Genomic DNA, 25,879 nt, shown 5'->3' on the forward strand with positions numbered 1-25,879 from the left:
TCCTTCATTGTGACACTTGCCAGCAGATTAAACCTTCTACTGCTGCACGCCCACTCCAGACACAGTTGTACATATCTAATTAACCACTAGCGTGTGTTTATTTAGACCACTGCGGCCCTTTCTCCTCTGATACTGCGTATAAGTACATCTTCGTTGCAGTTGATTCGTGCACAAGCATTGTGTGTCTGTGGCCCCAACGGAGTGCTGATTCCAGAACTGTCATAAGGAATTTGTGTGTCTTTGTGGAAATTTTGCATGTGGTACCTTCCATTCGGACCAGGGTCCAGCGTTTGCCTCTAAGGCATACAAGGATGCCATGCATTCATTGGGGGTCCAAGTCAAATGTTCGTCTCCATTTCGGCCTGAGGACAATAGTGTTGTGGATCGGATAAACCGTGACTTAAAGCAATCCTTGACAGCTAAGGTATTAGGTACAGGCCAGAACTGGCTCCCCCACCTCAATAGCGTTCAGCGTGCACTTAATAATCTCCCTAGAAGGTCTCTGGGTTGGAGGACCCCATACGAGATGCTCTTTGGCATCAAAATGTTTGTTACGGACCTTGAGGGTCTAGACATGGCGGCGTCAGCCGCATCCTTTGACGTAGATGAACATTCTAATGTTTTACAGAACCTACATAAGACCAGAGACAGTCTTGCAAAAGAACATTTTCCCTCCACTTCTAATGCTGCATTGCAGATTCCGGTAGTTGGCTGGATACCCTGAGTTGGAGAACTGGTCCGAGAGAAGGTCGAGAACAAGAAGGGATTCGGCCCCTCCTATCGAGCTCCAGTTCCTGTGCTTGGCGTGCAGGGTACAAGAACAGTCATTTAACCTCCTCTTCCTGGACGAAAGTGGAACAGGTACATCTCCATTGACAATGTCAAACTACACAGAGTGGCCAATTCTTCTTAGTATGACACCTGCAGTCTCTTGTCCAGCAATGCTGCAAAACTCTGTTTTGGCCCCAGATCCTACCATCAGGCCTAATGTTGCCATTAAGATGAATACAGTTACGAATCCTTTATTGAATCCACCGGCTGATGATCCTCTTAATGATACTGAATATACTTACCCCACTGACCTGTCAATGCCCGATTTGGAGACATGTGGCTAATCAATCATGTTTTTCATTTGACACTGGCTCTACCACATCAAAGTTCCCTTCAAAAGTTTCAATTTTTGCTGCTTGGTTTTAAAAACATTTTTTGATTCCCCCTTGGACTTACATTTGGCTGATGCTTTTTTAAAATTTTTGTTCATGTCCATTAGATTTGTGGTGTATTTTTTTCGTCTTGTCAACGGACACTATGAAAAGGAAAGATCTACGATTAGACTAATTGATGGAATTTTGGCACCCCACTCCTCATCACACAGAATGAAGAGTGACCAGACATTTGTGAACCTAACTGCTTGGCCTGTCTTAGATGGGATTGTATGGGATGTTGTAAAGTTCCAGATTCATGGTCCCACAGAGGTTATTAATGTCCCTAATGTACTTCGTGTTTCAATGGGGGATGTGGTTAAACAAAAAATTTGCTCTGATGATTGGGATGTCCAGGCCGTAGAGGCTCTATTTAGGTTTTGCCTGCTGAAAGCTGCGCAAGCAGCGTTTCGCGCAGGCGAAATCTTTTGTTTAGAGTATGTGAGTGTAGTCTCGCCCCTCTGTTCCATTGGCTAGCTCAATAAATGGAGGCTAGCCATTGGAACAGAGATCTGTCCGTCAAAGCCGGAGCAGATTCGTGGGCGATCCCGAGACTTTTAGGCTTTTGCCTACGTCATGCAGCTGTGGGTGGTGCTTTTTTTTGGGGGGGGGGAGGTTTGTTTTGGTCATTTGTCCTGGAAGGCACCGCAACGAGGGACGTCTGCCTGGCATCCGCTAGCAGGTAAGCAGCATTTTTTACTCCCGTTCCCGCCCCCCCTCCCGCTGTCGTGAGCCCGCCCCCCTTCCACTGTCTGTGTGCCCATCCCCCCTCCCGCTGTCCGTTAACTCATCCCCCCTTCCGCTGTCCGTGAGCCCGTCTCCCCTCCCGCTGTCCGTGTGCCCGTCACCCATCCTGCTGTCCGTGAGCACGTCCCCCCTCCCGCTGTCTGTGTGCCCGTCCCCCCTCCCGCTGTCCGTGTGCCCGCCCCCTCCCGCTGTCCGTGTGCCCATTAACCCGCCCCCCCCTTCCGCTGTCGGTGAGCCCGTTCACCCGACCCCTCCCGCTGTCCGTGAGCCCGTTACCCCGCCCCCCCCTCCCGCTGTCTGTGTGCCCGCCCCCCCTCCCGCTGTCTGCTACTTTCACTCTTGCTCCTTAGAGCACCCGCGCGCGGGAAATGCGCGGGGCGCTGTCCCACCAGCTCGGCGACATCCCTGCCCTCTGATCTGGAGGAGGACAGAGCAAACTAGGTATTTTTCCCCCTCTGTCTTTCAGAGAGCGGTGTTGTTATTCAGCGCCCGTCTTCAGGAATTTATTGTTGCTTTCAAAGTAAACTGCCAGGGGAGGAAAAGAAAAGCGGCCGAGGGGCTGACTAGGAGAGTGCAGGCTCCCCCCAGCAGGATACGACGCCAGGAGTGCTGTAAAGGCTGTCTGTCCCCCCAGAGAAGGCGCTATTGTGCCGGCCGCCTTTATCTAGGTGCCTGGTGAGTGCCAGCGAGCCCGTTTCCTTCAGACTCCCCAGTGCCTTCCACGGGCCTCTTTATTTGCAAGGGGACCATTCAGGGACTGTCACTCCGCGCTCCCCACTTATTCACCAGCGTCATCAATCAAAAGGACGAGCAGCGGGCAGGTTCCCCCTTTGAAATGGGGGGACAATGGGGTTCTAAGCTCAAAGCACCCCTCTCCACTTCTGCCGGCCCCTTCCCCCCCAAACGGGGTTTGAATTTTTTTAAGCCGCTGCCCCCGTCCCGGCTCCGTAAATATTAGGAGGAAAGAAGGTGCATTAAAGGAGAGAAAACGCAGTAAGTGGCCGGGACCTTTAACCCCTTCGCTGCTTATGACGAGCTCAGCTCGTCATCAGCCACGGTGGTCGTGTGCGGATGACGAGCTGAGCTCGTCATGTAATGCGGCTTTTCGTAAATTGCCGCACACAGCGGGAAAAGCCGCCGCAGCGATGCAGTTAAAACCCAATATATCAAAATGAGCCAGTAGAAAAATAAGGAGTATCGGCCTAACGCCGCAAAATCGTGTGCGGTGTGTGTAGTTCATATGCGGGTCATGTTGGTATGTACGTGCATGCCACATTTGCTTTTTGTAGTCTGCATTTTATCTCGATGCGAGGTAGGCCGGTTTATGTGTGTCACTTTTGCTTTGTGAGTATGTGGGCTTTGTGTAGGGAACGTCAGGGTGTGCACCTTTGTGTAGTTGTGCATGGCACCTTTGCTTTGTTTAGTCTATGTTGTGTCTCTCTCGATGTAGGGAGACTGCTCACTTCTTTGCATAACTTTGGATGGAAAATGTTTAAAGATGCCCGTGACGCCAGTTTGGTAGCAGCAGTGTTAGTGTGGGCTAAATGCAGAACTCTGTGTCTGACACTTACACCCGTTGTTGGAAACTCGCGTCCCCTGTCGCGGCAGACCCATCCCATGCCGTTGAGTGTGCAAGTACCCACTCAAAGGTTTGATCCGACACGGACTAAGAATCTTATTTCCTCAAACATGGAGTAGGCTTATGTATTTCTCGTCACGTTGCTGCTTTCTGCAACCTCTCACCGAACTCCCTCCATCTTGCCACCAACTTTTTTGCACTCATTCTTGAGCCTTGCTCTACTCATAACCATAAACCCTCTGGTGCTTCCTAGTTAGGTGCGTCCTGTACCTCCAATTCATGTGTAAAGGTGCTATGATTGTAAGTTGCCTCACCCTTTTATGCGCAGGGATTATTAAAGCGAGGCTCTACTACTGCTGGCCAGTGGATTTTTGTCGGCAGCGGTGGTCAAGGAGTGGGTGGATAAACCTTTATGCTAAATTTGTGATTTTGTGTACACACTTCTTATATTCTTTCCATGAAACAGTCGAAAGCATTTAAAGTGACTTTCAGTCCGTAGAATAGACTGCACTTTTTTTGTAATGTTCAGGTTAGCACTGTTGTGGTTCTGCTACAGTAGTTTGTAAAAAGAGGTTGTACATTTTGTATATTGCTAACAAAACGAAGATTGCAGCGCTAGCGCTACACCTTTACTAGCGCTAACTTGCACCAGAATTGCTACATATAACTTCCAGCTTTTTAACTGAGCTTTTTAGAATTTTAAAAACAAATAATTTCGAGTGTGATTAATTGTGTGCTTTATATGTAATTGTGTGCTTTAAAAACTTCAGTTCTGCCCATACTTGCAGTTTGCTCGCTTTCCCCGGTCCACCACAGCTTCTGTGCTGTTTGTTGTGGAGGGAGCTTTGGAGCGAAATCACTTCCTGGTTTTCTGGCTGTTCCATTCCGGGCCAGCCATTTTGGAGAGGTTGGCGGACTAGTCTCCCCCTCGCCCTGACTACTTGAGGGCGGGAGTCTCTCGCGTGCAATCACTAACAAAACGAAGATTGCAGCGCTAGCGCTACACCTTTACTAGCGCTAACTTGCACCAGAATTGCTACATATAACTTCCAGCTTTTTAACTGAGCTTTTTAGAATTTTAAAAACAAATAATTTCGAGTGTGATTAATTGTGTGCTTTATATGTAATTGTGTGCTTTAAAAACTTCAGTTCTGCCCATACTTGCAGTTTGCTCGCTTTCCCCGGTCCACCACAGCTTCTGTGCTGTTTGTTGTGGAGGGAGCTTTGGAGCGAAATCACTTCCTGGTTTTCTGGCTGTTCCATTCCGGGCCAGCCATTTTGGAGAGGTTGGCGGACTAGTCTCCCCCTCGCCCTGACTACTTGAGGGCGGGAGTCTCTCGCGTGCAATCACTAACAAAACGAAGATTGCAGCGCTAGCGCTACACCTTTACTAGCGCTAACTTGCACCAGAATTGCTACATATAACTTCCAGCTTTTTAACTGAGCTTTTTAGAATTTTAAAAACAAATAATTTCGAGTGTGATTAATTGTGTGCTTTATATGTAATTGTGTGCTTTAAAAACTTCAGTTCTGCCCATACTTGCAGTTTGCTCGCTTTCCCCGGTCCACCACAGCTTCTGTGCTGTTTGTTGTGGAGGGAGCTTTGGAGCGAAATCACTTCCTGGTTTTCTGGCTGTTCCATTCCGGGCCAGCCATTTTGGAGAGGTTGGCGGACTAGTCTCCCCCTCGCCCTGACTACTTGAGGGCGGGAGTCTCTCGCGTGCAATCACTAACAAAACGAAGATTGCAGCGCTAGCGCTACACCTTTACTAGCGCTAACTTGCACCAGAATTGCTACATATAACTTCCAGCTTTTTAACTGAGCTTTTTAGAATTTTAAAAACAAATAATTTCGAGTGTGATTAATTGTGTGCTTTATATGTAATTGTGTGCTTTAAAAACTTCAGTTCTGCCCATACTTGCAGTTTGCTCGCTTTCCCCGGTCCACCACAGCTTCTGTGCTGTTTGTTGTGGAGGGAGCTTTGGAGCGAAATCACTTCCTGGTTTTCTGGCTGTTCCATTCCGGGCCAGCCATTTTGGAGAGGTCGGCGGACTAGTCTCCACCCTCACCTAATCTATAAGACCCCCCACGAACTAGCGCAGCGGTGACGCGCAGCGGTAGCGCCGAATACGCGCCGAAGAGGCGCCAAAGAGTAGCCAGTCTGCGCCAGTCCGCGGCACGGAGGCGGACGGGGCCGGACGGCTTACGGATATTTTCGCTCTTCGTGCTAGTGACACTATGTGTCGCTGTACACTTACGTATTCCAGCCCCCAGCTTCGCTCCCTACGCCCCCCGTGTAGTCGCTGCCATCATGTTTTTCCAGGAGGGCGGGCTCTGAGGAAAGGCTGTAGTACTTGTGGCTGGCGCCTTCCTGATCGGAAATCTTTCATACAGGTCAGTCCACCTTTTCAGCATAACTGCCTATTATTGAACACCAGATCCCTACCCGGCCACTCTTTAGACATTTGGAATATGTTACAGGATTCCAACATATCCTGTCTGTTCCTTACGGAAACTTGGCTATCCGATTCATCCTCTCCTGATTTGGCCAATGCCGTACCTTCTGCCTATAACATTTATAGGAAAGATAGGTCATCCGGTAGAGGTGGTGGAGTGGCTATTATAGTTAAGAAGAATATTGTATGCCATACGTTCGCAGTAGATAATATACAGGGCTGCGAAGCATTAGGCTTTACTCTCCAGCTCTCATCTTCCCAGGCCTGTACTGGTATCCTGGTCTACAGACCACCAGGATCGGTGGGGCTGTTTTTGGAAGAACTACAGGCAGCCCTATCAATACCATGCCTTAGGTCTAATCACTGCATTTTATTAGGTGATTTAAATATCCATATGGATAATAGTTCAGATCCGGACACTTTAAAACTGCTAGATATTACTTCCGTGTTTGGCCTATCTCCTTATGTGGCGGGACCATCTCATAATAAAGGCCACACGCTTGACCAGATTTTTTCCACCGTTCCTATCTGTGTCGACCCTCCCATGCCAGTTCTGTGGTCAGATCATTTTCTCATCACTTTTTCCATCTCTGTCATGGCTCCATCACGGTCCCAACCAGTAGGGTCGCTTAAGCCTCTCTCCAAACCTTTCCATCTTCTTACCAGAGAGATGCTATCAAATGTTTTAACTAGCCTCCCGTGTCCCACCTCTAACAATGTAGAGGAGTACATCGATCTCTTCCATAATTGGTTCACTGACCGTCTAGAGAGCTCGATTCCAGCAAAGAAACGTACTTCTGCAGACAAGAGAACATCTGCTCCTTGGTTTACCCCTCACCTGAAAAAAGCACGACAAGATCTCAAGAAAGCAGAAAGAGCATGGAGGCGATCCTATCATCCTTCTGAGAGATTAAATTTTAAGACGCAGACTCGGGCCTACCATAAATTAATTTGGGAAGGTAAAAAGTCCTATCTGGAATCCAGAATCAATGAAGCGGAGCATTCTAGCAAGGACATTTTTAGGGTGGTTAAAGACTTCACCTCTCCCTCTGCTTACACTCCGACTCATGTTCACTCTGAAACTTGGTTGAAGGAATTAGCTGTCTATTTTGTACAGAAAATTACCTCTATTCAATCTTCCCTCCAGGCCACTTTCCAGCAGCATACGACAAGTCTGGCATGTCCCCTGCCAGATCATGGCCCCTTTCTGTCCAAATTTCCCCCATTAGATCTAGAGAGCTCTCTTGCTATTCTGACAAGTCTCAAATCTGGATCTCCACTGGATCCTTGCCCTGCAAAGTGTCTAGCAAACATGGCACCTGTTCTTAATGACTTGATAAACCCCATCTTGAATCTGTCACTCTCTTCTGGGATAGTTCCCAAAGCTTGGAAGAGTGCCATGATCTTACCACTTATAAAAAAAACGGCGCTCGACCCTGCAGTTCATGCAAACTACAGACCCATCTCCTTACTCCCTGCTCTGGCGAAAGTGACAGAAAGGTTTGCTCACAGATCTATTTCCGATTTTATCGAAGAAAGGGGTCTGTTGCATGGTACTCAATACGGCTTCCGTGCAAATTTTAGCACGGAGACCGCGCTCCTTGAAGTCACAGATGCCATCAGGGAGGAGTTGGATGCTGGTAAAAAAGTGGTATTGATTATGCTGGATCTGTCGGCGGCGTTCGACACCGTTCCCCACGTACTTCTTCTCTCCAGACTTTGGGACTTTGGTCTGCGGGGAACGGTGTGGAACTGGCTCAAGTCCTTCCTAGCCGACCGCCGGCAGACAATCTGGGCGCCACCTTTCTCTGCTGAAATGTCACCGCTTGAAGTGGGGGTCCCGCAAGGTTCCATCTTAAGCCCCCTCCTGTTTAACATCTTTATGGCCCCCCTGGCGGTGACGGCGGAGTCTTTTGGCGCCCGGATTGTCAGCTATGCTGATGACACCCAGCTCCTCTTTGTAAGTAACAGGGATGGTCAGTTTGATGGTGTCCAGGTCAACGGATGTTTGAGTGCTATTTTTGAGTGGTTTGGATGCCATGGGCTGAAGTGCAACGCCGACAAGTCGGAGTTGCTCTTCTTTGGCTGTACATCTGAACCCGACTGGAAAACTTGGTGGCCGAAAGACATGTCTCCTCCCACTAGCTCGTCTGCGAAAGCCAAAAATCTGGGAGTGGTGATTGACAACAAGCTATCTTTCGGACCACATATCTCATCTCTCACTGGGAAATGTTTCGGCATCCTGCGGATGCTTCGCAAATTTCTCCCCCTAGTCTCTATCCAGCACAGACAAATTATTGTCCAGGCACTGATTTGTTCCAGGCTGGATTATGCAAACATTCTGTTTTTGGGACTTCCCAAATATCTGGTCAGGCGTTTGCAAATCGCCCAGAATTCTGCAGCCCGAGCCATTTTTGGCCTTCCAAGGAAAGCCAGAGCTACGGATCTTCTTGCCACATTGCATTGGCTACCAGTTGCAAAAAGGATTTTATTTAAAACACTGACCACGACTTTCAAGGCCCTGCATGGCATAGGCCCCAAATATATCTCCAAGCGACTGTCTTGGTATACCCCTCTCAGATCTCTTAGATCCTCGTCCTTATCAAAAATGAGTGTTCCCACTATCAAACGGGCAAGAGTAGGAGGACGGTCTTTTCGGCACTTAGCCCCTCATGCATGGAATGATCTTCCAATCTCTTTAAGACAGACTTCCAGTCTTCTGTCTTTCCGCAAGGCCCTTAAGACTTGGCTCTTCCCGTAATCTTTGAGGCTGTTTTTATGTCTGTATGCTCTTTTGGTGTTATGTTTTTTTTTCCCCATCTTCGGTTGGGAGTCTTCGTCAAAGCGCCGGGATACTCCAGTGGAGTGGCCGTGCGCTATAGAAGTGTACAAATAACATAACATAACATAACATAACATATTGCCTATTCCTTCTGCATTTTCATTTGTTATACTTTTTAGGTTTCGCCTGGTGTGTGTGTGTGTGTGTGTGTGTGTGTGTGTGGGGGGGGGGGGCTCTGGGTGTGTGTGTGGGGGGGGCTCTGGGTGTGTGTGTGGGGGGGGCTCTGGGTGTGTGTGTGGGGGGGGGCTCTGGGTGTGTGTGTGTGTGGGGCTCTGGGTGTGTGTGTGTGGGGCTCTGGGTGTGTGTGTGTGGGGCTCTGGGTGTGTGTGTGTGTGGGGCTCTGGGTGTGTGTGTGTGTGGGGCTCTGGGTGTGTGTGTGTGGGGCTCTGGGTGTGTGTGGTGGGGGGGGCTCTGGGTGTGTGTGTGTGTGTGGATGGCTCTGGGTGTGTGTGTGGCTCTGGGTGTGTGTGGCTCTGGGTGTGTGTGTGTGGTAGTAATTGCTGTCTGCTGAGCTCGTCCGTAGGGTACAATAGGTCTCACATTGCGAGAGATTAAGCTAATGGCAATGTAAATGACAAAACCAACACATACATACAAATTTTGTCATTTACAATGCCAATAGCTCTAACTTTTCCAAAGGCGAAACCATTGCATTGTAAATGCTTGTTTTTTATTTGAAATATTATGTTGCCTTTGATGCTGAAGATTTGTATCTAGATTCTGCTAATTAAGTTGATTTATTCTGTTACCGGCACTATGGAAATCACTTTCTGCACATAGAAAACATGTTTAGAAATGTAGTTAATTACACCTATTGAAGGCAGCTCGAACACTCTTTTAAATAAGTGTTCTTACTTTACTGATTTTTATCAATCCAACCCTGATGCATTTTACTTTAGGATGACTGAGAAGTCCTCTTCCAAGATTAGACTTACCCACACAAAATTACTGTATTCAAAGTCCTTTACTGACCAGTTGGCTTGCAAAACTGCACCATCAGCATGCCGAGGAATACATACCGAAAACCTAAAGCGCCTTAAGTGGACTGAAGAAATTAGCCCGAATATCCTCCAAGCAAGTGTGGACATCATAAGAATAGGAACCGAGCAAGAGGCAATCCCGACTTTAACCTGGACAATGCTCTGTTCCCACCTGACTCACCTTTTTCCAGCAAAGTATCAGGCCGAAAGGGTAATTCAGACACGTCCATTTACAATCTCACAGCATACCAAGTCACTTAAGAAAGCAAGAAACGCAGCCCTGCGGGCACTGGCTAAATCTCCGGGGAACAGTGAACGTACAATTCACTATCAAACTACTCAAAGATCCTTCAAGCTGGCGATCAAAAAAGATAAATGGTCTCACGAAAACCAATTTTGGTGCAAACTGGTGTGGGAGAGTAAGCAAAAAAACTCTAGAAAATTTTGGGCTCTTATTAACCACACTAATCCTAGCACATCGAGCTTTGGATCTGCAAACATCCAGGAATCAGACTGGGTAAGATGCCTATCTGACCACTTCAAGTCTCCAGAATACCCAGATTCCAAAGGAAGCAGCTCTTTAAATGAGATTAACCATGGGCCTGCCACCATACAGAGTCTACCCGCCGACTGTTTACACCCCGCCAACATGGACCTTGAAGTGACACAAGAAAGAGTAGCCACAGCAATGACAAAAGCAAGATCTGATGGGGCTCCTGGCCCAAACGGCCTGCCACAGAGCCTGTTTAAATCTGACATTGTCTTCTGGTCCGGAACACTAACTAATCTCTTCAATTATGCTCTGAGAACAGCAACAATTCCGGACTCATGGCGGGGCGACATAATCCACCCAATTTACAAATCAGGATCACGTGCCCAACCGAGCAATTACAGACTCATTGCCCTCCTGGATATTGAAGCCAAGCATTATGCAGGCCTCCTACTGGAGGATCTAAGGTTATGGGCAAAGGACTATAAACTGTTGCCAATGAATCAAACAGGGTTTGTTGCAAACTCAGGGACCAGCACTAATTTGCTAGCAATTTCAACTATAGTCGACAAGGCACTAAACACATCTAGGTTAGTGTTTTGTTGCTTCGTCGACTTCAAAGCAGCATTTGATAGAGTCCCTAGGGAGGCTCTATGGGTAAAATTAAGAAAGTGGGGGATTCCAGAGAATCTATTACAGGCAATTATCGAACTCCACTCGCGTACATGGGTTCGAGTGAAGCTCGGGTCCGGCACACATCTCTCGCGGAAAATAATGACAACTAGGGGCGTGAAGCAGGAATGTGTGTTGGCCCCCCTTCTCTTTAACCTGTTTATAGCAGATGTCGGTGACCCTGGACGATACCAACAGCCATTCTCCAAAAGTCGGTGGCTTGGGTCTAAGCAACCTTTTGTACGCCGATGACCTTGTCCTTTTTAGCCTCACCAGGGTTGGCCTACAAAGGCTCCTTGATAAACTGCATGACTATACGACTATTAATCAATTAGAGGTCAACTTAAAAAAACCCAAGTCGTTCCTTTTGGTAAGAAACGACACACAGGTGGTGGTTGGTCATTCAACAACATAAGCCTCGTAACAGGCCAGTCATATAAATATCTAGGCGTCCACCTGGATTCTAAATACAATTTTAGAAAGCAGCGTAACGAGATCGCAGTCAAAGCAATAACCCTTGCGGTATCACTAGGCAAGCTTGCAAAAAATCTCTCAGGCCCAACCCTATCGCCTCTTTTGGAGGCGATGAGAGCAAAAATTGGCCCTACTCTATCGTATGGCATAGAGTTATTTGGGGGGAAAATGAATACAGCCTTGAACCAGCACACAACCAAAATTTATAAAAAGGTTCTCCAGCTGCCAAAATCCGCATCTGCTGCACAGATAAGACTGGAGATGGGACTGATAAACTACGATGCCTCCAACATCGGGGCATATCTTAATCTCTGTCACAAACTAAGACAAGCGGACCCCAATACATTAGAATCCCTAGTCTGGGAAGAAATAACCCAGAAAAATCCAGGTGGAACATACGGCCGTCTCTTTAAAGACGCCATTCAGCAAATGTCAGCAAGTGATTTGTGGGCCCTGAATCCTAGTCAGATAGCATTCAAAATAGGGATCAAAAAAGGTGTGAGAATGAGATCAAGTATCATCGATAAAGCACTCTTTTTGAAACGCAGTCACGCCTGGGCTCTTGTAAACTCTTATAGACGGCTAGCCCCCGCCTCCTATCTGGCCTGTACATATTCACTCCATCTAAAGCGCAGCCTTATCGCCATTAGAATGGGCGACTGGCGATTCCTGAAAGATTTACCCTCCTGGCGACGCACCGCTGAAGATTTAACTTGTAGAGGGTGTGGCAAAACAGCTGAAACTATGTCGCATGTGATCTGCCTCTGCCCAGCTTTTAATTCAGAACGCAGGCGGAGACTAAAACCAGAATGGAATAGGCTGGGTGCCAGGACTTGCAGGCAAGCTATCATGGTAGCTTTAAATCCGGAAAACACATCCCTAAACATAAGACTCATAAACTTCATTCTGCAAGCATACCGTAATTTCAATCAAAAGAGGCCCTGCTAAAGTGCCCCTCCCACTTTCCAACTCTTAGGGAGGTTAAAATAAAACGACCAGTAACCTCAGGAATGTCGGCTGCTTCCTAAAAGTAGGATACCATTGATGCTGAGTATAATATAAAAGGGAGGAAGAGACAACTTTCCCTATACATCATGCTTCAAGCTACTCTATTTTATTTAAAGAGGCTTAAGAGAAGACAATTTCCATTTTTATAATGACTGTCAACTGACCATGTTTTTATTCTTCAAGATTTTTTAATCTTATTTATTGATACACAATGTGAATTTTGTAACCTTCTTTTAAAGATATATGTGTTATATCTAAATAAAGATAACTGATTTGATTTGATTTGAGTTGGCTGGCTATGAGCTGTGGAAAGATACCGTTGATCTTAAATCTGTTTGGGGTTCTAAACGTTGGCAGGTGCAAGGCACAGAGGCTTTGCATCGTGCATGTCTTATCCCGAACCATATGTTGTTTCTGAATGTTACTATTTCACAAACCACCTGCTTTGGATTGGCTAAGTCTAAAAAATTTAATTCTACTTCAGTTCCTGATTTGGATGAATACCTCCAATGGAATAATTACACCAGTACTTCTCTTAGTTATTTACAGACCCTGTTGCAAAACTCATCTTTTAATGTTTCCAGCGTGAATCCCGAAGGCTGGCTGCTGTGGCCAAAAAGTGCAGATTCCTGCCAGCACAGTTTTCTGGGTCTGACCCCTGGCTATACAGAGGTTAAAATTGATCCCCGATTTGAAAGTCAACATTCGATCACCACCTATTCTGTGTGCAAGTTGGCTCAAACACTCGACCTTAGCGTCAGTGAAATTACATTCATCTAAACTAACTGACACCGTCGATTTAACTGATTTTGTGAAAGGGCCTGCATCAGGCAGATCAAAAAGATGGATATATGCAGTTTACAACTAAGTTTGGAAACTGTCCCAAATTGAAACTGCTTCTAGGTTACGGGCTATTAATCAAGCCAATTTAGAAAAAGTGCTTGCAGTTGTAGGTAACAGCATTAACACCCTTTCTTCCTATATTTACACGTTAGACAATATTGTTTCATCTGTTGTTGATATTGTGCAGGAACACTTTGCAGTTCTGTACCATGGCCAAAATCAATTGCGTTCTAATATGCAGTTTGCATGGACTCTTCAAACACTAAAGGCTGGGAAGGTGCTTTGGGATTACATGAACACAAATTCACTATTTTTTACCTTTTACGTTGACTGTTGAACAACAACTTATGTCAATGGAAGATGCCACGTTTTCTCTGTTGCATATTGAGAAATTAGAGCCATTACTGTTTTCTGTGGCCGAGTCGAATTCAGCAGTTTGGCTTATCCATGGGTGAATAACTCTCCCTTTCCCGCTGTTTAAATTTGAAGCATGCATGAAGCACTATCTCAGCCTTTGAGCATTTAGGTAGCTCTTTTGTCCATGAAGTGTGGAATCTTCCCTTTACAAATAGGTGCTTGAGGGAAGGAAAAGTAGTTTATTTAAAGGGTGAAGACTGCACTTCCACTCCCGATCACTTATTAGTCTGTCGAAATTTGCAATTACATGGTTCGTGTAATATGACAGCACCAAATCTAATCTTGCATGTGTTTTAAAAGGCACCCCACCCCGGCTATTACACCCACTTTCACATTGTTAGCAAACAGTAGTCATTTGTTATTAAATAATGAAGATTGCTGTGGTATGCTTGCGGGAATTCTGTACATTGTTACTGCTTCCCAATGTGTTGTCTGCTGTAAGAATGTTCTGTTTCCTCCTCCACATGGGAGGCTCGATGTTTCCATCTGGCCTTCTATTCTGACTTTGAAAGCAGAGTTCAACATGATGAGTCGAATAAGGGCCCTTTTGTCCAAGAAAGAAGTCGCCCGTTCATCTACGCGTGAAACATTAGTCCTTCACGTTGCTAACACTCGTACTGAGGTACATGCCTTATTAAATACAGATCTGCCCCTAGATTTCGGTGCTTTGATTCGCACAATTTTCAATGGTTCTTCCACCTCGGGGCTGGCACACTTTTTTAAAGTAGTAAGTTCTGGCCTGGTAACCTCATTCCAAAATGTATTTAGTGTGATACCCGCATTTTTTCATTCTATTTTTTCCAGAGTCTTTGGCGGTTTCCCGTTAATTCTCGCTTTGGGTGCCGGCGTACTGCTGTTAATTTGCTTACTCCAAAATGGTAGCACATTCTGTGCCCCAAGACGGTCTGCCCCAGCTGCTCCAACTTCGTAACCGGATGCTTGAATACTATGGATCGCTACCTCTGGCGACTGAGTGTGGCATATGGTTTATCTTTCCAGTTCTCTTACTTTACACGCTTGGAGACAGTTATCCACTGCCTAGATTGCAGATTTGAATGGGCTCTGGATTTGTATCTCTGCAACACGGTGTCTCCTGACCCGGATTATGATCTACTAATGAGTCCCTTAGTTGCTCATTAACTAGATTGTTCTGGAATCGGGATTATGGCCTGCGCATCGCCTCATTGGGTCCCGGGCAACTGGAACATATGGACTGCAGCCCATGACTTTCTGCCACGCAGTTATATTGAAGAAAGCCCGAGTTGTCCTCTGATAGTGCTAGAGACTCCAGCTATTGAAGAACATGTATGTTCCTTTCCATTACTGAATTGGATGGCTGAAATGTTCACAGATGATAACGACTTCCTATTTGAAGCGGTTGCAACATACTGTGCCTAATCGCTGTTGGATTGAAGGGAAAACATTTCTGCTTCATAGACACGTACTGGACTCGTGATGTTTTCTTTTTCACTGATACATTATTCTGTCTACATTTTTTTTTAGGTCATCTTCACTCCATAATTATTAATTTGGATTTTTTACTCCTAATTATCATGTTTGGCAAAATTTCTGAACTTGGTTCTGTCTCATTCGAACTTGAACTCTGCGTTCTATATATATTGCCCCTTTTATTGTGCGTTCTCCGATCAAGGGAGGGTGTAGTGTGGCCTAGGCCTGGTTTGCACACATGTTATGCTAGCATGGCTTATTAGAAGTTTAAACTCCATTTTACCTTTTGCTGCTTTTGCACACAACACTGCATATAGCCGTTTTTGTAAGTTAGGCTGCGCAAATGTCTTCACATGAGAAAGGCTTTTTTTCGACATCCCTAGACCTACATCATGACCCTAGTCTGCACAGTGAGTGCTGAAGCCGTCAAGATTATCATAACATGGCAGCTGTTGTTCGGACTGATCGGCTAACACTTTTTTAGACACAACAAATGGCAGCTGCGAGCCAACTGAAATTCTGGCGCCTTTATTATTGCACAGTTGCCATGATTTCACACACTTGGAAGATTTTCCGTTTCCACGGATGCAGAGAGCTTTTGCTGATCCTGATTTGATTCACTCTTGCTGAGCTGAGAGGTAATGGGGTCCCCCATACAAGCGTAAGAGACCTTCTTTAGTTTATAATACATAGTTCCTAGATAGGGAGGGTGTTATAACTAGGCACTATAAGACCTGTTTTTACCATCATTGTAATATGATTTCTCCCTTTGTATTTTATGGAATAGTAACAATGCTGATCATATTATTTCTAATCATATGTCTGCTCATGTTGGCAAAGATACTGCAACTGAGAGCACGATGTTAAAATAAATATTCTAACCTTACCTGTGTCTCTTATTTACTCCTGTTGTGGACTGGTATGAGAGTATAACGAAAGAGTGTTGTCCCTGCCCACCATTCCTAAGTTGCATGTTCTAGGTTATGTAATCATTGGTTACTGTGCTATAGGACGAAAAGCCAACATGACACTGATGCTAGCTGAGTTTCTGGTACACCACTATTCACTGATGTCCTGGGTCTCTGTGCACAGTACTGTGTAGGAGCAGGATCCTTGCAACAGTGCCACTTGATTCTCATAGCCCCGGCATGGCCGAGACAAGCCTGGTTCTAGGAACTTCTCCAGTTGTCGGTGGCTCTCAGAATACAGTTTTCGCTATTGCAGGACCTGATCACAAATTCTCCATCCAAATTTGACATCGCTGAACTTATCAGCCTGGGACCTCACGAACATGAATTCCAATCTTTAAATTGGTAGGCCCGATGATCTTCCACGAGCTTCCCGATCAAAAGAGGTTTTTTTAGAAGTAAATACGATACGCGGAGAATGGGATACACATTTGAAAACAACACGATCTAGGGTGAGTGTCCTGCACACGAGGGAAACCAAATAAACAGTGTTGAACCGGAGTGCAGTAAATCACGTCCGAATCTGATGGCGGAAAAAACCACTAACAATGGAGTCAATACCCATGCGCACCATCACCGAAAGGAGGAGTCACCTACCTCGTGACTGGAAAAGAATTCTTAGTAGAAAAACAAACTGCAAACATCGGGACACAACACTAGATGGCAGGGGTATGCAAAGCATGTGATCTACAGCTCACATGCCTCGAACATTATGTTTAGGTCGGGTGATATGACAATGGCAGCGAGTGGCTGATGGATGGTCCTTGAGGTACGCTACAAAAGTTGTGTTTGACGTGTGATGTGAAAGGGGATCCTGACTTTCTGGGTACATCCGTGACAAAGGTTGATATCCATTTGAGGGTGTTGTTCGTGATGCCGATGTGTTGAAGGCAGATGATGAGCGTGTGGAGGGAGACAGTGTTGAAGGCTGCAGAGAGGCCAAGCAGGACCAGGACAGCGGATTCTCCTCTGTCCAGTAGAATGCGAATATCATCTGTTGCAGTGATCAGGGCTGTCTCAATGCTGTTCTGAAGCCTGATTATGAGGGGTTGAGAAGGTTATTTCTTTCCAGATGCTTGAAGAGTTGGAGGTTGATGGCCTTCTCCAGAACTTTGGCTGGGAAGTGGTAGCAATATGAGTCAGTCATTCTGGTGCTCACTGGTCCTCTTTGCCTGGTAGTGAAGGGAGACAAAAGTTCCCTGTGTCTAGCTCGGACTGTGTGAGTTCTTTGCCCTGCTTGTGCCTCCCTTACCAACTTTGAGAAATGGGGATCAAGGTGGTCTGGCAAATCGGGAAGCACCAACTGGGCCATGTCCCAGAGGGCGTGGATGTTGCGACCTATGAGACAGGGGGTGTTTAAAGATTTCAAGGCCACACTGCATGCTGATGAAAACCTGTTGGTGAACGGATCTAGCTTTTTGGACTCTGTCTGATGACATGGTAGTACCTGGAGAGAGTTTGGATGAGCTAGACTGTCAAGACCTCGAGCCTCTTCGGTGAAGGGTGCAACAACAGAAAGGCTGGGTTACCAGGTGCAGGTCTGAATCTCATCGTTATTACCCAGAGAACAGCCGTAGAGGATGTGGGATTCTTCCACAAAGCAAGAATGGACTCAGTGAGGGCCTCGCTGAAAGCCAAAAAGAGGTTCCGCAAAGTGGGGTGTAATGTGGAGCACCTCTTTGAAGAGGATTAACCTTAGTTTCAGCAGATGGAAGCTGAAGTTTCAACACCACTACTGCCTTCCCAAGAGCAGAAAGATAAGAGTTGATCTCTGCAGGAGGTAATCCAATAGGGAAATACAGATCCATTCCAGGCAAGGTGTCAAGGCCACTAACATCCTTAAGACCAGCTTAGTCTGGGTCCAGTGATACAGAATACTCATCCCCATTACCTGTGTATAGCTAGGGATTCTCATTAGAGTAAGAGTATCTGAAAAAGTATCGTCTTTCTCTATAATGTGCTGATCCTCTCTTTGAGATCACTGCGTGGGAAACTCCATGAGTTCCCAAATCTGGCACTGGAGGCTGCGGTATCAGTAGCATCTGTTGCAGCACAGGAGGAGTGGATTGCGGCCCCAGTGTCATCGAATGTGGATCCAGTGGGGTCAATTGGTGCACCGGAGAGAATGGCTGGCCCAGTGGCAAAGGTGAAGAAATAGACAACACAGTTTGAGGAGGTGTCATCCAACTGCTGGCCCAGTGGCAAAGGTGAAGAAATAGACAACACAGTTTTTGGAGGTGGCATCTGGCATAATGCCCAGCTTGCAGGAGGGAATAACGTTGTCTTCGGAGACAAATCCAAAGTGACAAGTGGTAATGAAAAGAAAAGAGTGAAGGCTGTAGAGTACAGTCATATTAGCTTCAAAGGTGTATCCCAATAGAGACATGACACTATCATGCCCTTCAGAGGGGACCAAGGCACGTTTGAAAATGTCAAACATTGCGTTCAAGCAAAGAGATATATTCGTTCTAGGACTGAGAAACAGTGGGTCAGGGTGACCAAGCTCGGCCCTTCGTACTGGCGCGGTAGCGGTTCCAGGATCCGAAGGATCCACACATGCTGGACCCTCCATAGCTTCTTTCATGAGTTCTAAGTCTGAAGAGGCTGCTTGTGGAGAGTACGGGTGTTTGGTGGGACTTGTTTTAGGAAGATCTGCGTTGCTCGGACAAGTGAAGCCTCTTCATGTCTGCGTTTTGACAAATTTAATGAAGGTGGCAACCTCAGAGTTGACCTCTTCCTCAGTCAATTTTCATCCCAAGCCAGGCCATTAACATGCTGCCCTCTTGTCCGTTGATAGTCAATGACAGATACCCAAATGTGCTGTCCTGGTTGGCATGCTGCTCCACTGGTGAACCCTCTATGAACATTTTCTTTGAAACATCCGCACTCGGGACTTGTGCTGCTCCCAGTTCCTGGGTTGTGGCATACATTCTTATTCCCTCTTCTGATATGGCACCCAGTTCTGCCCTCAATTTCTCATCACAGCCATTATTTGGCTCCAGATTTAGGTAAGAGAGACCTGATTTTAATGCAAAAAAAAATCTATATTTTAGCTGTTGTTTTCCTGCACCTTCCTTTTAACTGTTTCTCAATGTCATGAACACTCCATTCAGAGCTATTTTTTTCCTTGAAGAGCAATCCTTACCTGCTTTTCTACTTAACTAACCCCAATCCATGTACCCCAACCCTCACATACTGCAGCTTACTTTTTTTCTGCTCTGCTGCCGTGCTGTTTTTGTCAAAAATTATCATTATTTGCTAGCAATCCAAAAAACAAGCAACCATGAAATAGATTAAAGCATTTTAGGGTCTTTAACAAGAAGGTGACATAGCAAGTTGTAGCAAAAGTGATTATCAAAAACAACCTAAAAAGTGCCTCTGCAATGGCAGTGACGCTGTGTTATCGCCAGAATAACGTACATAATTTTTATGTAATCTAGAAAAGAATTTGTGGACGTAACTAATGTAGAATATTAGACAATAACAGAAAGAAATCCTTGTACTTTTTTATTCAAATATGTTGAACAATAAGAAATTAACAAGACAATTTACCAACTCCTCAATGTTCTCGAAGAAATAGGCATTCCACCCATCAACCACTTTCTGTGGAACCTTGCTTCCATCATACAACTGCAAACACAAAAAGAATGTTTCATCGGTCTCTACTTGTTAAATAAGAAAATCAATGTGTACATCTCAGGTTTCTGCCCAGCTTAAACTACTGAATACATCTTTTGAGTAATTTTAAGTGTGCAAACTCAGTGTTCGATAAACTACATAACTGGGATCTTAGAAACAGAACACCCCCTCCAAATGTATGTTACAAACTTTTCCACAGACCTCTCGAATGTTTTCTCCATGTGCAGGATTGCTTTGATCTTATACCAGATTCAGTCAACTCTTGTCCTGCTAGATCCTGGTCCCCTATGACCTGAACTAAATTCAGCAACTCATTTCCCAGCGCTATCAGACAAGCAATCAGAAAGTAATTAACCTCTACCAACCAGGATTCGAAACTAACTTGCAACCCAAAAAATATGAATAGGGATGGATACACTGGCTGAAGCGGCTGTTTGTTTACTCTGAGAAGACAAACAGGAGCAATGAACACTTGGAACATACACAGATGAGTCAAGCATAGACAATAGGTCTAGCCTTGGTAACGTGGTGCAATAGTTATGTTTTTATGGTATAACAAGAAAAAGAACACATGGCATTCAATTTATTGCAAAACAAATTAAAAAAAATGTAAATCATTAAACATTTCATATAATTTTGATAGAGCAGTATGTATGATTCCTGGCAGGCGCTTACACTTCGTATAACCATAGAGAATCATTTACGTTTTAATGCAGGAAAAAAGATTGTTATTCACACAAGAAAAAGGTGCTATAGGAGTTAAGCTCCTGAAACCTGTAGACACGTTATGCTATCACAATTAGTAGAGTGTGACTTTTCACCTGAGGGATGATATCCAGTTGCTGGAGCAAGTGTGAAGGCTGTCTGCTAGGTGTTAGTTGAAGAGCATGTCCTCAGCATCTTGCAGAATTCCTGAAGTGCAGAGGAGGACCTTATGTGTAGAGGGAGGTTATTCCACGTTTTGGGTGTGAGGTAGGAGAAGGTAAAGCCTCCTGCTTTGCTTTTGCAGATACATGGTGTGTTTGGAGAGAGTGTGAGGCAGAGCGAGGGTGTCTCGTGGGCTGGTTAGAAGTGGAGGCGATGGTTGAGGTACATTGGTCCAATGTTGTGCAGTGCTTTGTATGCGTGTGAGGAATTTGAAATGGCAGCGTTTGTGTATCAGCAGCATCTGGCTGGCGATACACAAAGTGATGTGGGCGCGCTGTGAGTGGTCTAGGACAAGTGTAGCAGCGGTGTTCTGGATGGTCTAAAGACAGTGGAGGAGCTGGTTAGGGATTCCGGCATACAGTGTGTTGCTGTAATGAAGTCTGCTGGTGACTAAGGTTTGAGTGATGGTACGTCTGGTGCTCTTGGGAATCCATCTGAAGATTTTTTTCAGGATCTCCAGCATGTGGAGGTCACTGAAGTAAACTGCATTCACCTGTGAGGCCATGCTTAGTTTGTCATCTAATACACAGCCTGTGTGCGTGGTCAGAGTGTGATGGCGTTGGAACTCAATTCTCAGAAACTCCCAAGGCAAAACATGGCACATGATGGATATACACAGCAACTTTGTTTTGTTTCTCTGAAAATGCGAATGAATGTACAAACAGAAAACCCACTTGGCAGATGAAGTAAGCAATAAAAGAAAACATAGGCTGGCTAAGAGGAATGTCAACAAGCAAACAGTGCTGTTTTGGAACATAGCTGGGGTACAAAAAGTTAAAAAAAATATATAAACAAAATTGGAATTACTGAATTTCAATATTATGAGCGTTCAAGAAAGTTGGTCAAAGAAAGAACATGTGCAGCAAAACTACATCTCTTGAATTAAACCTGCTGTAAAGTTATACAAGATGCGCAGACTGTCCGGGGGGGAGGGGATCTAGCCATATTAATTACGACGAGTTTGGAAATACCAACTCAATACTAAAGATCGAATCAGACTATGTTAGTTGCACAAATAAAATTCCGTTGAGTGCCAACCATCCCCTTTTACTATTCTAGAATAGCTATATAACCGGATCTTCTACGCAACTAATTAGCGCAATCTACTTTATATGATTAAATTCGTAAACAACTAATGAGAAATTATAATGCAGTGTTTATTCTTAGTGGGGACTTAAATTAAATTCTGGACTTAGGGTCGCTTATTCCAGATCCCAATATGAAAATATAATTAAGGTCTTCCAGCAGAATTAACTTACATTTTTTAAAAAGGATGTTCAATAGCCCAGTTTTCAATATGAATGGATGAATTTCACTGGCATATCAGCTAAGCCATTGCGCTATGCTAGTAAAATGGTAACCAATTAGATTATATACTAGTAACTCCCTCCCTACTGCGTCAAATTGCTTTATTGCACATTGTCCCAAGAACAGAGTGATCTTTGCCCTCAATTAACGGAAGGCTGATGGAGTATTAGCCACTTAAGCAACTATATACAATAGCAGAAGAAAAAGACATCCTTAGTATGCGAAAAGTTAGATGGACGCAACATTTCGCAAGGATTTGCAAATGCTAGAGACATCAATATGGAAGTATTCCAATAGAAAGCCTAGTTAATTCTGAGACAGAATTTTGCCAGATTAGTTGCTGGGATAATGCCCTTTCATTGTTACTCAATGACTATGTAACAACTGACAAAGTCAACAGAATCGCTAGACGTCAAGGAAAAATGGTAAAAACACCTGGTACACTTAAGAGCTGTGATTTATGAAAAGTCCGCTTACCGTCTTATTAGGCACCTTGCAAGGATTGGACACCCTAATCTCAACAAGATCGGAATACATTTAGAGAAGAATACAAAGCAAAATGCTGTAAGGAAAAAGCATTGCTTGAAGCAAAACGTTAGCACAGTACTAAGGAATGGGCCCATTGCACAACTCCAAGAAATTCTGGTGCCTTATACGAGTACTAGAACGGGTTGACCACATGCAAAACAACATTGATGCAGAGACCTAGAGTCAAGGAGCTATATCATGATGAACAAGTAAAATTGGAAATAAAACTGGAGCTTCCGGAACTCCCCCAGATATCTTAGAAACAATTATTATAGGGTCTCTCAGTACCCAAAATACCATTCCAGGTTTAAAACAACACGGTATTGAGAAATAGGCTATTAGCTCTTGTATACAAGACAATCTTGGTGACAGATACTATCCTTATCTCAGGGAGGGGATTGACCCTGCATTTGATACACAAAAAGGGATGCCTGGACATCGCACAAAACTACAACATAAAGGCACTATTGGATAGTGATGCAAACTGTTTTGCTTGCATATTATTAACTGAACTAGAAGAATGGTCACTCAGAAGAAAATTCTCCAGCGGTATCAAATGGCTTTAAAAAGGATCTGAGACCTTGGGAAATACCATGACAATTAATGGCAAAAAAAATAACTTGTTTGTGGAATATCTATGCATGCGCGCTGTTAACATTTAAGAGCAGCATCTGTAGAGTAAACAGAGTGACATTCGAGGGAAAATGAAGTTCCTGGGGAATCAGCTATTTGTCTACTGCACAAAGACACCTGGGTTAGAACGAAAATAAGAAACAATACATCTCTCTGGGACCAGCAACAATGCACATCCTGGGCAGAGGTGTCATGCCTCTTCCTCCAGGAGGGGCCAGTGCTCGCATTTTTAATGCAACCCCCAGCCTCAGCTGCTAGCAGCAGATGGCAGCCCTTGGTTTACACCCCCACCTTGGGAGGGAAAACCGTCGGGAACATTAAAAAAGAGAGGAGGTGTGCCTACCCCTGTCAACCCCACCCCTAAGGTAGGGTCGGAACAAGGCGTAGCACACTTTTCAGTCCCTGCCATCTTGAGGATGAGGGACCCCTTCAATCAGGGCTCGGTCCATGCCCCCTCCTACAGGAGAGTGGCATAATAGAGGGTGTAGTCACCACAGGTGAGGTGCCCATTGGCCCTACCTGCTACACCCCCCCCCCCCCCCCCCAAAGGCCTCCTACATTCTGCCTTAAGGTGGCACCCACAGATTTGGGCCCCAAATGTGCGACGACTTAAGAAGAAAGAAGACACTCTGCAGAAAAAGCCAGTAGACGACAACTGCCTTGGCCCTAGCCCTACTGGCCTGTTTCCAGCTACGACAAAACCTGCAACCTGTCTTGCAGCACGACCTCTAAAACCCCTGGGAGGTCTGTTGCCTACAATAAAGACTGATCAAATATAGGGACAGGATGCACACTGTCCCTATATTTGATGATTCATACAGAATGCCCAGCATTGGGATAGCACCCACATGGTTGAAAATGGTTGAAACATTATAACAGAAAGAAAAATGCGATATTTCACTCGCTAGGGAATTACACCGTGATTCATCATGGACAGAATTTAAATGATAAGGAAATGGACATTTGTGTTCATGATATATAAACGGTTTTAAACCACAAGACTTTCATTGGGTTTCAAGGTTGCTACGAATTGCTTTGTGGGGAATGTAGTTTTTTCAATGCAACAGTATTACGTGGTAGTAATTACAATGTTGAAAAAGCGGGAAATTCGTAATTAGCGTGATAAGTGGGCAGGGAGAAGGAAGGGTTTTACGTGAGAGGAAGGGAGGGGCGTAGTTAAGATCGGGTTGACATTGCTCGGAGGATGGAATGGTTTTTAACAGCTCAGGGCAGGTGTGTGTACAGTTCGCAGTATGAATTTTGTCGAGGGGAGAAAACCGAGAGTATTATTAAGGCTAGATGGATGGGAAAGAGCTAATAAAAGCAAACGTATGGATGGAGTACAAAATGTTCAGAAAAGAGTTTAATCAACAGAACAAATAAGGAGAGATGTTTAGTGAGGCATACAGCATTGATACTGTTGAAATGGGGAAGAGCAAGAGTTGTAGTAGTATTCAGGGAGTGAGCAATTTAAGCAGGAGGGAGTGAGGGGTGTGAATTTCATGTTTTATGCCTAAGGTGAAAGCTATTCCTGGTTCGGAAGAAAGGAAGAGTTTCGTTTATAAATAGCTAAGTATAAATTATAACATGAGTGCAATAACAGTGATTGTATTAACCAATTACTGTTTTTATTGATTGTAGTGACCCCTGATAAGTGCTTTTATGCACGAAATACATTGGGTTTTAACAAATAAACACTGCCCTGAATGAAGTATGCTTAAGTCGTGTTCTTTCAAAGAGGTCCGGATGGGCACAATGGGAACATCAGAAACTTGGGAAATTGCATGATCACTTCGCCTGTGGAATTCAAGCATGTTGAAATTAAGAACAATGAGTAAAATGAATGAGTAGAAAGTTGGAATACAAAAGGAGTATGTTTTTGAATAAGTTGCCGAGGCAGACACAACCACGCTGTGCGATTGGTTGGGCTGAGATTTCTTTCCATTGTAATGGTGCCTTCAATAAAGACTCCAACCTCCCGAGGACAGCGTACCTGTCCAGAAGAAACTGACTCCAAAGACTCTGGATCCCGTCAGATCCGCGTCTCCAGCCCACTCTGGACTAGGGTGACCAACTGGCATTGGTGCAAATTCAGGACGGGGAGTGTAAAAATTCAGGACAAAGGGTCGAAATTCAGGACACAAATTCAGGACAGGAGGTCAAAATTCAGGACAAAACTTCAGGACAATTGGATACGTTTTACAGACACATCAGAGGTCGCGCATAGAATAGAAGTAAGCCCAGCCATATCCAAACATATTCAACCATTTGCAAACCTATCCATCATGTATCCTTCCATCTATCATTTCACTCATCCATCCCCTCATCCATCCTTTCACTCATCCATCCATTATCCATCCATCCACCCTTTCACCCTATCCATCTGTACACACATCCATCCACTCTATCCATCTGTACACTCATCCATCCACTCTTCTACCCATCCATCCATTAACTCATCCATCCAGCCATTTACCCTTTCACCCATCCAGCCATCCTTTCACTTACTCATCCATCCACCCAGTCACTCATCCATCCATCCTCCCTTTCTCTCTCCATCGACCCAATCACTTAGCAATCCTTCCTTCCATCCATCCATCCACCCACCCATCCGTCTACTAATCCACTCATGAATCCATCCATTGACCCTATCACTCATCCATCCTTTCTCTTATCCATTTATCCTTTCACTCCTTCACTCATCTATTCATCCTTT

General features: G+C 45.0%; 1 protein-coding gene across 3 annotated transcripts in view; it reads right to left on the reverse strand.

Moving 5' to 3' along the window:
- Positions 1–25,879, reverse strand: part of TUT4 (terminal uridylyl transferase 4) — a 1,145,308-nt gene that overhangs the window by 351,527 nt on the left and 767,902 nt on the right. For all 3 annotated transcript variants that reach the window (XM_086952445.1, XM_086952444.1, XM_086952443.1), the window contains one exon: positions 19,681–19,758. In XM_086952445.1, coding sequence (XP_086808571.1) covers positions 19,681–19,758 — 78 coding nt within the window. The remainder of the gene's footprint in view (positions 1–19,680; positions 19,759–25,879) is intronic.

The sequence above is a fragment of the Lissotriton vulgaris genome, chromosome 1_1 (genome assembly GCF_964263255.1).
Source record: "Lissotriton vulgaris chromosome 1_1, aLisVul1.2, whole genome shotgun sequence".
In the NCBI taxonomy this organism is placed as follows: domain Eukaryota; kingdom Metazoa; phylum Chordata; class Amphibia; order Caudata; family Salamandridae; genus Lissotriton; species Lissotriton vulgaris.